We start from the raw sequence: 12,997 nt of genomic DNA on the forward strand, positions 1-12,997 counted from the left end.
GCTTTTCTGGTGGAACAACACCTTAATAAGACACTTCATGTTGATTTATCCTTTCATTTGAGACCCATCTGTAAATACTGTAATTTCCTCAACAGTCTGTTTAAATTAACCTGTTATCTTGGCACTGAATAGAAGGTGTATAAATAGGAAGTCATATCACATTTCACTAGCAGCAGAGGCTTTTATTTATATGCGAAAGTATCAAATTAGATTAATCACATATTTATGGAAGCCCATTTCTGCCAAGAAAAGAAAAACATGCATGAAAAGTTAAACATGATATAATATAAATACTCACAGTAAGTCATTATTTGGACATACTAAGTAAAAATTCTGAGATAATGAGTCAAAATTTTGACGTAGTGAGTTGAAATTTATTAAGTCAAAATTTAGACTTATAAAATCAAAATCCTGTCTCACTACCTCATAATTTTGACTCACTATGAACATTTATTTCTATCTTGAATAACTTATTTTTTTCTTTTCCTGGCAGAACTGGGCTTCCATACATATCTGCCCTGATTCATCTATGCTTGTTTACTGCAGCTTCAGTCCTCAAAACGTCTAATCAACTGACAAAACAGACAATGAACAGTGTTTCAATTATGAACCTTACAGAAGATTGCATGTTGGTATAGAATGAGTCAGTTCATTAAAGCTTGGTTCACTTCAGTTTCACTTCAGGACCAAATTTGAATGACAGCACTGGTGTATATTACTATAGATAGTCAGACATATTTTCCCACACTAGAATACATGCAGGCCCTGGTCGTGCTTGACCCCTCCTGGTTCTGTGAACAGCTGTGTGGGCTGGAGGACGGCTCTTTCATGCGGTGGGCTGGAGCGTGAAGCGAGGAGGAGGCCTCAGGAATGTGGGGGGGACACAGACCACAGCTTCACCTCATTCTCAACACGCTTATCTGGAGAGAAAACTTTAATTAAACCAGCAGCCTTGAGCTGGTGTGTGTGTGGTGAGGTTGATTTGGATTTAATTTGAACTGTGTTGTTTGGGTACCTAAGTTCTCCTAAAACCAATGCTGGATTTTATTTCTTTTACATGATCAAATGACAATGACTTGGGGTAATGATTAAATTAAACGTAACAACAGATTAATATTCTGTGGTGTTTAAGACCATGCCAGCGGTGTGATATTCAGGCATAGCACAGTATGCCAAGCTCTTATGCTTGATTTATTAAGCATTTTTTCCAGGCAAGGGGAGTATTACCCCATTGAGAAATAAACAAATCCAGAAATATCTGGACCACTCCTTTGATTATAAACACATTTTCAGCACATCTTGTTCACAAATTAAACCCATTTGAATGTAAAATCTGAATATATCTTTTCGTGACTCAATAAAGGTCCAAATGTTCAATACTAAAAGATCACTAACAATTTTTTAAGTTCACAAAACTTTCGCCCAAGATGATTGGAGTATCATGTAACTATATTTAAAATATTTCCACAAAAACAATGTACCTGCATTTACTGTTTGATGATATTCTGTAGATATTAATCTATTTTGGGGGGGGTTGAACATCTTACAGTCACTGCTTGTAAAACAAAAGTACTACAGAGCATCACACATCTGAAACACAATAAATATGTAGAGCAGAGCTGGGACAATCCTGATCTGAGTCTGCTCTCTGGTGGATGGGGCTATCATGACAAGTATTACCAGTGAAGAAACACATGCTGCTTTGCATCTACATAAATCAAAAAGCCTTAAATATTATAGCTACATGTTTAAACCAAATGACAAGTTTACCCTGATAAAGTCCAAGGACTTTGATGATGATGTGATATTGCTGCCTTTTTTAATCTCCATATTTTGTAGTTTTTGTTCACCACATGGCCAAAAGATTGAACATTTAAGTTAAAGACCATAGGTATTAATATGCTGCTATAACAGCCCCCATTCTTCAGATTTAGGATCCTGGCTGTAGGGTTTTGCTTCCACTCAGCCTGAAGATTATTCACCACTGTTGGGTGATAATATCTCACCCACAGTTGGCGTTCCACTTCATCCCAAAGATATAGGATGGGGTTGAGATCAGGACTCTGTGCAGGCCAGTTAGGTTCCTCCAAACCAAACTCAAAAAAACATTATGGACCTGGTTTTGGGCATGCGGGCATTGTAATGTTGAAACAGGAAAGGGCCTTAAATGTTTATACAGCTTCAGCTGCATTTCTTACTAAAGACACAAGGTGGCGCTGACAGCCCAGAGAGATGGCACGCAAAGTAGTGCTTGGTGCACTTGTGAAGTGCTTAAACTTGCAGTCATGTGGCTCATTTTCTTCAAAAGATCAGATCATTAGTCTACAAATGCATAAGCTCTGTCAGAGATGAACACATATGTCAGAATTTTAAATAAACATTATCACCTGTGAAGCATAGATTATACTGCTTTTACCACTTTGATGCCACTTTCTAATTAGGCATCCTTCATAATGGGTTTATAAGTGGTAACTAATGGTTAAAAAATAATTTAGTGATGCTCTATCACTCAATTGTAAGCCACTAATAAGAACTAACTTGGGTCAGCAGGTTGTGAAAATCCCACTGGCAGGTGTTTACCCTTATAATTTGGCAATAAAGCAGTTATACATGTTGGTAATCTATTAATAAATGCGCACAGGTCTCTCACTTTCAACCATAAACCATCAAATCTGTCGTCATAAATGTTAATAAGTCTTTAACAAAGGGTTTTAATAATCAAATCTGCAATTGCAAGTTAATAAAAAATTAATAAATGGATTTAGGTTAAAATCGTATGTAGCCTTACACTAGAAATAAGTAGCGATTCAGAGGGATTTCTCACAAAAGTTGTTCTTAATAATGGCTTTTAACTGATCTATAAAGCATTTATGATGTATTAACCATTAACAATGTCGTTTGTTATATTATATAATTTATAATCCCTTTATAAAGGGTGACGTATGGTAAGTGCTACCTCAACTTCTTGGGAAAGTCACAGGTGAGGGTTATGTTTATAAGCGCGCTGCACTGGGACATGTTAGACTAGGGCGCCCTCTAGTGACAGAGGGGAGCAGTGCGGAGGAGCGATGTTTATTGTTCTCCCGTCTGTTTGTTGTATAATGCCATTTTTATTCAACGTGTTTGGGCTGCTCACTTAACGCTCAGGCTTGCCGTGAAGCAAACTGAAATGAGATGAGGGGACAGGGCGAGATGCGCTCGTGTTTCAGACGGAGCTCTTCACCGCCGAGACTTGTGGGGGGATGAAAAGTCAAACTGCGCTCAGAGCAGACAGGAGCGGAGCAACGTTAGTGCAGGAGGAGCGCCGGGAGGACGGAGCAGACACCGGCCGGTCTGCGGACGCTGCACACAGGCAGTCAGACAGAGACAGAGCTGCAGCAGGGAGGACGAGTCTTCACCTCTCAGCCACACCGAAGCTTTTGCTGAAAAGTTTGGGCAGCTGCTGAGCCAGTGAAGGCATCATGGTTGTGTCGGTGCGGAGCTGGGTCGCCAACGAGGGAGGAAAGCACTTGGTCCTGGTGGGGAAACTTTTTTCGGGAGAGTTTAAAGCTGTTCGGCTTCACTCCTATCGTTGGCTGTTCGTGGATCTGTTTGTTTTACCTGTGAATGAGCTGTTGCAAAACCTCTTTCCCAAGACAACTTGCATATTTTGTTGACGACGTTCTGTGTCACCTTCCATCCTGAGGAAAAATCATTAACACATTACATTAAATAACTCTCCTTATTGTACTTTATGTGCTGTATCCATACTGCCTACTACAACCATTATGTGCCAGTGGTTTACACTTTGTTATAAGATCAAATGTAAATCCTGAAACATGAAATGCTAATGTACATGAAATGCTTATTTAGGGATAGTTAACTACCATTATTCCAGCAAAAAAACATTAGAAATGCTGTATTTTATTTTATTTTTATTTGTTGAAAATGGCCTGATGGCTATAAGGCTGTAACTTAGACTATACTGCACTTCCTGTGCTGTGTGTGTGTGTGTGTGTTTTGGATGTGTGTGTGTGTAGATGCTGTGGCTGGGAGCTAACACCTGGCTGTTCCTGAAGACCTTCCTGCTGTACTCCACTGGACAGCAGTATCACTACCTCTACAAGATGCTCGGGGTAAGACCTGACACATTCACATACTGCATTTATTATTTTACTTCTATGTATCAATACTAGCAATATGATCACAGCCAAGCTCAGACATAATATGATAGCCAGTGTTAAATACTGCACCGGAATCCAAATGTAAACAAAAAGTTTTCCCTACCACCAAAATTCAAACTACAGGTTCATAACCTGTTGTTCACCTGGTGTTCAGCAACTAAATCTAAGTTATTAAAGTTTTCTGATGCTTTCAAATGTTTTTTATATAAAAAAAACTAACTAAAAATGGTACTTTCAAATACCATCATTAGAAAAAGACAAAAAATGTTATCTTTTATCTGTAAATCAAACTCTCCCTTTACTGTATATCTGTGAATATGCTCAAACAATACTACTAAAATAGTCAGTAGCAATCTTTAACAAAATTATATGCTTATTCAACTTAAACTATAAAAACTATAAATTAACTATAAAAAACTATTAAATTAATAATTTCTTATTTTCTTTGGTATTTTTGTCATATACAGATATACAATGATGATTGCTGGGTAATATGTATGTTGATGTTGTCCAATGTCAAGTCTCTATTTGGTCATGTGATGAGACGATGTGATATACAGAAGCTAGTTTAGGCGCTATCCATGGTTCTAATAGCTGTAACTCATTCAACTGTAAAATCCAACACATCGTTGGTAAAATATATATATACGCCTAATGGTGTGTGTGTGTGTGCTTCATCACTAGTAGTTGTAACTGCCTTACGCCACTGCTTCAGAGACTTCTTATCACAGGAGCAGGCTTTGTGATGGATGGTCGACCGTCACGTGCAGGTTTAATGAGTCTGAGTTGTGACTTTAAACTCTGTGACAGCAATTAGCCACATGTGTCTGTGTCTTCACAGGTTGGCCAGTTTGCGCCGGCCAATAGTGACATGAGCCCGGGCACACAGTCTCACACACACACACACACACACACACACACAGAATCAGGAATTTGATTTTGGTACTTGTGAGCGTTAGTGTAACTGTTGTCACAAGTTCATGTTGGTGTGTGTGTGTGTGTGTGTTTGATGCATGTTTGTGACAGTAGAAATGTTCCTCGTCTTTGGATAAAATCATACAAATGCCACTGACATTACTGTCCAATCACCTTAGACTTTCTAAGCTCAGACACTGAGTGTTGCTCTCCACCAGATATTTGCTCCCTAATGTTCAAGATCTGTATTTGTATTTACAGTAGTTGGCTCTTTGTGGAAGTTTGCACCGTGCCCAGTTTTCTCTCAGAAAAAAGTTTTGTCAGCACATATTAAGTATCTGAAAGGTTTTTTATTGCAGCAGCAAAGACAAAAAATATCAAATGGTATACGGTATATACTACATACCACAAGCTGATAACTGGAACATGTTAAGGACATCCAAAGACAAATCAAAATTAATAAAGGTAAAAAAAATTAACTTTAGTAAATATAATACATTATGAGTAAATGACAGATTTAAAACATTTTGATTCAGTGAAAACATACAATATGAAAATCAGTTGAAAGAAAGATGCGGGTAGTATGAAATGAGAGGAAAAGTAAGATGTGGCAGCGAGCAGCATGTGTGAGCTATTCGTGCACCGCCTGTACAGTGGGAGGCACCGGGGAGAGAGGGGCAAGTGTGGGCATGCTGCTGGCTTTGACTGAATGCCTTGCCAGAGGGCTTAAGTTTATGTATGCGTGTGTGTTTCTGTGTCTGCATGTGTGTGTGTGTGTGTGTGCACATGCAAGATGGAGATGTATTTCAAAGCTTTAATGCTGCTGAAGGGAATTTAGATTTAACTTCAAAAAGCATCTTATCTTATGCACCTGTACAGGTTCAGAGTGTGTGTGTGTTAGTGTGTATGTGTGTGTTTTGGTTGTTCGGGGTGCTGGGGATGTACAAAAAGCAGGATATCAGATCACCGGCTTGTGGTTTTGCCGTCAGCTGCTTTTCTATGGGAAGCTGTGTTGAGAGAATGTGTGTGGGAAGTTTTTAAATGGTAAAAGTATCAGACTTTTAAGTAGTTAACCTTGTGTTAACCTTGACTTGCTATATGTAGATTCTCACTTTGACCTGTTTGTGTGCTCCATGCTTATATTTCAGAAACCCTGCACTATGCCTTGTACTTTTATCTTTTTCATGTCATGTCAGTTGTACAGCAAATTGTGGTTCCTCATGTCCTTGTGGACTGTAGGTGGATTGTCATTTTGCTTGTCTAACCACATACAACTGGTGCTTGCCCAGTTGTTTATTAACATGCAAATTAGTTAACTCAGTGGTGGCAGTGTATTTATTAATCAAATTATTGTAGTTAACCACCTGTTTAAAGTGGCTATAATCGATTTTTTTAATCATAACAATTTATCAAATGTGAAAACAATGTGACAATGTGAAACTCGTAGTGACCCGTTTCAGCTCATTGTTTAACTGACCGGATACAACTTTACTGTTTTGGTTCACTCTCACTGCTCTCATAGTGTCGTTTTCAGTCGCAGCAGGCAGCTGTTTTCAGACCAAATGCTCTAAAAACCCACTGTACACTCACTACCTGCTCAGCAGCAAATTGCAGACAGACACAGTTAGAGACTAGCTGGTGAACATAGTGGAGCATTTAGCAGATAATGAGCCATATATTTCCCTCAGTAGTTGGTGGAGACCAAAACAGAGCTAAAAGAGATTGAATATTGGACATACGTTCATCAGGTGGACACAAACACGACTCCAAATGAATGATAATGTTGCTCAGTAACTGCTGGACGTGTAAATGAAAGCTGAATTAAGACGTGAGGTACATGTATTTGTTGTCTACATTCGACTTTAATGACTGATCCTGTACACACTGTAGGCTACAGTAATAGTATGGAAAGTTTCCGGGTTATTCATAATGTTTAAGCCACCAAATTGAATATTAGTTGTTTAATCACTGCATTAAAAAAAAAACTACGTTAACAGAAACAATTACAATGGTCTTAAGATAGACAGTGAAGAAGTGGATGTTTATGTGGATATTTTTGTTAACCTCTCTCTGATCTACATACTCACACACCATCATCTCTCACACTAGTTTCAGTTTCTTAGGGATAATTAGAAAAGACGGCACCTGCAGTGCTCACAGAGGCTGCCAAGAAAGTTTTTAAATGTGCAGAGTTTACTAGACCCCAAAGTACATCCATTGTTTCCGCATGAAAACAGCTTTGATTATTGAGCTGTAGCTTGAGTTTCGTAAGGCTGGATTACATAGCAGACATCCCTCCCATGTCACTTCAGGTAAACTGCGCTCTTTTCATCCTGTTGTCAGGTGCTGTATCAGCCAGACAGGATCTTCTGAGATGTAGTAGAAATGTATCATTTACATTTATGCATGAAGGAACATATAAGTGCCTAGCAAAGGACTCTTTTTATGAGAAAGAGCTAGAGAAGGATTGAGAGAGAGAAAGAACATAGGTGAGTAAGATCTCTCGAAAGAGGTAGGTGTTCAAGCGATTTTTCCTGCCTCGCAGTGATGGTAAGACTGGTCGTCGTTCATTTGCAAATCGTAGTGAACGAGAAGGCTCATTCTGTATGCGAGCATTAGTGACTTTAACTTAATGCGAGCAGCAACAGGGAGCCGGTGGAGAGTAATGAAAAGTGGAGTGACATGACTGAATTTTGGACCATTTGCAGAGGTTTTACTGTACTCGCTGGCAGCCCTGCCAGAAGGGCATTCAAGTAGTCAAGGCGAGAGATGACCACTGTACAAGGAGTTGTGCGGCATACTCAGTCAGATAGTACCTGATCTTTCTGATGTTATGTAGTGCAAAGTGACTTGACCAAGTGACGGATGCAACATGGTCAGTGACAGTTAGTTGGTCATCAATTACGATGCCCAGATTTCTAGCAGACTTTGTTTGAGAGAGTGAGGCAGAGCTGAGCTGGATACTAATGCTGAACAGAAGGACTGTCTGGGATCACCAGGAGTTCAGTCTTAGAGAGATTGAGTTGAGGGTGGCGTTCCATCACCAATTTTGAGATATTTTTGAGGCAAGCTGAGATCTGTGCTCGGGTCATCTGGCGAGAAGGACAGATAGAGCATAGCAATGGTAACAAAAAACAAGTGAGTGGATAATCGGACCAAGGGTGGTCAAGGTGGTGTATATTGAGAAAAGAAAGGGATCCTTGCGGTACCCCAGTGGAAAGAAAGCGATGCTTGGACTTTTCTCCTTGCCATGCCACTTTGAACGATTGTCCTGTGAGGTAGGACTCAGACCAGAGTAGTGCTGTACCAGAGATGCCTAGTTTGGATAGGGTGGATGGGAAGATTTGGTGGTTCACTGTGTCAAAGGATGACTGGGCATCCCTTCTTGATGACCTCAGGGTTTCTATCACTGACACCAGTGCACTTTTTTTCACTGCCCGACACCTGTAATGAACAGACGACAATTTGTAAAATCTGTACATATTGGCCAGACAGTGATGTGTCGTCAGAGGTCAGAAATGTAATTTCTGTCTTTGACTGTGCACATATCACCATCAGAGAGTAGAATCCAGGAGATGTATATTGCAGAGGTTTTCAAACTGCGAGGCAGAGTTTTAGGGTGGTGCGGAGGGAGAGACGTGAGGTAAAGATACTCTGTGAGGTGAAAGGGCCAGGTATGCTGGTGTTCTAAATACAAAGGGAAGTTAGTTATTGTATTTTGGCCTGTTGATTTGGCCTGTGTACCAACACGGTCAGCAGTTGCAGCAGGACCAGTGGCTGTGACACACAGCTCATGGAGGCAAGTAAAATATTTAAGCTACTTCTTCTCAAAGTCATAACTCAAATCTGAACACACAGACATGATATACATATTTATGGATTCAGTGTGACTTACACTTTCGGTGGATGTCATTATCATTGTATAAATGTCCAGAAATCTGTATAGAAAAAATATCCTTAAAACTCCAGAACTTGTCTGAGAATCACAGTTTTCTTCAGTTTTAAAGTAAATCAGTGATAGTTGTCTGAACATCCATGCCTACACTGCAAAAAGGAGGTGCTAACAGCTAATTCGGCATACTTTTAATAGTGCCTTGTATTTTCCATGTGTTGAAAACCCGTGAACAAAACAACAAAAACGTATACTCATAGTGTCAGACTTTGAAAACCCCTGGTTTATTGGAGTTGGAAAGCACAAAATTACTCAGACATTCATATATGTGTCTTTCCAAACAATTTAATTGCATTCAGCAGTGCAACTGGAAATTTGCTTGTGTAGAAGGCAGTAATAATAATCCAAAAACTATTCCTTTAACACAAAATTTTTGAATAAATAAAATTACATTTTTTCTTATTGATTATCGTTTAAAATAGATTAGCCCCGGTCATTTTAGATTTTTTATAGGACATTTTGAATTATCTTTTAAACAATTCTCAAATAAGTCTTTGTGTGTCATCATCTTAACAAAACTAAATTAAAGTGTTCTATTTAAAGGCAAAGCCTCGGCAGAGAGATGCATAAAGGAGAACGATTCTTAGCTCTCCATACTGAGAAGGACAAAGATGTTTTTAAATAATCCTGTGTGGCGGGGAAGTCATGCCTCAAGCCCTCAGTGTGCACACTGAATAGTCCAAATCTGAATAGGAACAGCTCAAAAGAGTGTATCTTAATCCACCAGACCCTTATCACTTTACATCCGCTGAATCCGGCCCCGTTTCGGCAACCTGCCTAACAATGTGTGTGTGTGTGTGTGTCTTTCCCAGCTGGGGCTGTGCATCAGCAGGGCGTCTGCATCTGTGCTGAACCTGAACTGCAGCTTGGTGCTGTTGCCCATGTGTCGCTCCCTGCTCACCTTTGTCCGAGGAACACACATGGTAAGAAACAGACAGGAGTGTAGAGAGAGAAAAGAGGGAGGAAGGAAAGATGGGCAGAAGAACACAGTGATCAATGGGGTGGATTTGTCAGTTATGTCATCTTAGATGTAGGGAGGGAAGAGGATAAGTTGAAAATGAGTTATGTGCGTTATGTTTCCCTTGAATCACAGCCACAAAGATGATATTATTGTTACAACACACTCATGTAGGTATCGAGCAGAAAGACTCGCAGACTGCTGGACAAGAGCAAGACCTTTCATGTGGCCTGTGGAGTTGCCATCTGCATCTTCTCTGGTAAAAACTGTCACTTATCACCACAGCTCATATGTCTTCATGTATCACTGTGTGTGTGTCAGTGTGTGTGTAAGTGTGTGCGAAGTGTGGATAAATGGACCCAGGCTGGCTCAGCATTCCTGGCGTACCAGCTGTGATGTCCTTCCAGCTGGTCATGTGTGTTTTTGCTGTCTAGCTCTGTTGGTGTGTGTGTGTGTGTGTGTTGTTGCTCTTGTGAGTCTCGTCTCATGACATCATGGGAGCCTCTAGCAGCTGTGTGTCCGCTTGGTCTCTGGTTTACAGGCTTCTTCCTCTTATTCATTCATGTCGGGAGCCTGGCTTCATATATGTACAGTAACACGTGACTCACACAAAGAAGACAACCTAAGTTAGCACTAGCCACCTACATATAACCACATGCTGTGTGCTTTTCCTTACAGTGATCCAGTCATTGTATAGAGGTCCTGTTCTGTTCTAAAGATCTGTTTCTAGTAACATCATGACAGTGGCTGAGGGTTGGGATGTAACACTTGGTGTGGCCATAGAGACAAAACATTTTATTGTCTACTCGCCAAGCAGATTTTCGCTAAAAGCTTTTTCTCTAAAAGCTTTAAATTCAGGGACCTCTGAGTTAAACTGTTCAACAACTTGAAGCATTTCTGCTCCACCAGATAGCATGTAGAGGAAGTTGACAGGATTGATTTTAAAGGGATTCTTCAGCGATTTAGTATTTACGTCCATAAAGTTGGGGGTATCAACAGAGACAGATTTAGTCAAAATCGAAGCAGCAGAAGCCAAATTCCAGAAACACTGGGTCCTACATTTCCCATAATGCAACGTGATAGTGTCTTTCATTAGATGGCCATATATTTTAAACTCCATCTGTGCAGTTTTGTAACACAGGCTTTATGTTATAAATTTACAGTTGACAAAGCCCCTCCAGAGCCACAAAAGATATTATACAACTGTTTCCACAGGATGAGTAGTACTCGCCCTGACTAGGAAATTGATTTGACATCTAAAATCAGTAGCGTGCCCATTTAACAAACAAAACAACAACATGGTGTGCTGGATTTGTAAAACCAGACACAAAGAAATAAGACTATTAATCCACACTACAGCCATGCTAGCTTCTCTGTGAGGCTGTACTTACAGTAGATTTGAGCTAAATGCTAACATCAGCATGCTAACACACTCACAATGACAATGTTAACATGCTGATGATTAACTGTTATAATGTTTATCATGTTCACCATCTTAGATTAGCATGCTAGCATGCTAACATGTGCTAATTAGCACTACACACAAATTACAACTGAGGCTCATGGGAATATTGTCACAAATCTTATCATGGTGTGAGATGTGAGAATTTTGTGCCAATCCTCCCAAAGTAATTAGTATTCATCCTCTGTGCCAAATGTCATGGCAACTCATCTAATAGTTGCAGACATTTCACTTAAAACCAAAAATGTCAAGCTCATGGTGGTGCTAGAAGTCAGTAGGATTCATCCTCTGGGGGCCATGAATGTCTGTAAAAACATTTCATGGCAATCCATCCAATAGATGTTGAGATGTTCAGTCTGGACCAAAGTGGTGGACCAACCGGCAGACCGACATAGAACGATAGAAATAAAAGAACTGCAAGAGCTGGCATCTGTTCTTCACCATCACGTCATCTGTAAGCTTAAACCTTCTTTCATCATTACTAGTCCCTTCTCAACTCATCAACACACACACACACACCTCTTCCCTTTAGGCAAAGCTCTCATGTTCTAATAGCAGAGTTCCAAAGTTCTGAGACAACAAATGACAATGAAGACAGAAAGGCAGCAGGGATGGGAGAGAGACATAGACTGAGAGAAGAAAGAGGGGGGTGGGGGGAAGCAGTGGGAGTGAGAAAGGATGTGGGTGAGAAAAAAGGACCCTTGTGTCTCATGATTACGCCCTCTAATTCCATCAGCTGTTGAATGGCTGCGTGGTTAGCCCATGATGTCAGGGAGGAGTGTGTGTGTGTGTGTGCCAGTGAGTCAGGAGAATGTTTGGCTGACTTTCTGCTGAATAGACAGAGAGATGTTTGTACGATTATCTGCTAACAGTTCATTTTGACATTTATAATTAAGTTTGCGTGCGTGTGTGTGTGTTTGAAGCAGTGGAGATGTTCTGTGTGTCTGCTGGTGTCTTTGCACAAAAATGTGTGTTATAAATCAGTATTCTTTCTCTTCTTCTGTAGTTGTGCACGTGTCTGCCCACCTGGTCAATGTCATCAACTTCAGTGTAAGCTACTCAGACGACTTTCCTGCTCTCAATTTGGCTCGCTACAGAGGAGAGGTGAGACACAAACACACGCACATTTGCACTTCATACTTGTGAGGACCCTCATAGACTTAATGCATTCCCTGGCCCCTAACCTTAACCATCGCATCGACATGTCTAAATCTTACCTCAACCTTAAGGCACATCTGAAAGCAATAGTGTTCATAGATGTTCATAGATTCCAAATGACAACTCTTGAAGGCGAAGTGTAAAGTCTGCTGTAATAGAGAGCGAGATGTGATGAACTTTAAAAATGGCTATAACGGTGCACAATCTCCTCAAAGTCTTTCATGGTGTGTCACTCAGTTGTACACACGAAAATTGACAAAAGTAGTTGTTTGAAGAATGAAAAAAAGAGAGCCTCACCTCACTCTGTACACCTGGCCAATTGCTGCATAAGGTGGACATGCTTGTCGTATAGTCTGTTTCAGAAAAGTACAAAAATTGTCCTCCCGTAT

The 12,997-nt window shown here is 40.2% G+C and overlaps 1 protein-coding gene across 3 annotated transcripts in view; it reads left to right on the forward strand.

The window, feature by feature from the left end:
- LOC122879442 (NADPH oxidase 4) overlaps nucleotides 1–12,997 on the forward strand; it is a 28,617-nt gene that overhangs the window by 482 nt on the left and 15,138 nt on the right. Inside the window, exons 1-5 of one of the 3 annotated variants that reach the window (XM_044203535.1) lie at nucleotides 3,038–3,518; nucleotides 4,020–4,115; nucleotides 9,843–9,953; nucleotides 10,163–10,247; nucleotides 12,457–12,554. In XM_044203535.1, coding sequence (XP_044059470.1) covers nucleotides 3,462–3,518; nucleotides 4,020–4,115; nucleotides 9,843–9,953; nucleotides 10,163–10,247; nucleotides 12,457–12,554 — 447 coding nt within the window. In that variant the 5' untranslated portion in view covers nucleotides 3,038–3,461. Of the gene's footprint in view, nucleotides 1–3,037; nucleotides 3,519–4,019; nucleotides 4,116–9,842; nucleotides 9,954–10,162; nucleotides 10,248–11,774; nucleotides 11,905–12,456; nucleotides 12,555–12,997 lie in introns of those variants that run through there. The other 2 variants (XM_044203536.1, XM_044203537.1) reach the window with 2 other exon arrangements.

This window comes from Siniperca chuatsi, linkage group LG7 (genome assembly GCF_020085105.1).
Source record: "Siniperca chuatsi isolate FFG_IHB_CAS linkage group LG7, ASM2008510v1, whole genome shotgun sequence".
Classification (NCBI taxonomy): Eukaryota; Metazoa; Chordata; class Actinopteri; order Centrarchiformes; family Sinipercidae; genus Siniperca; species Siniperca chuatsi.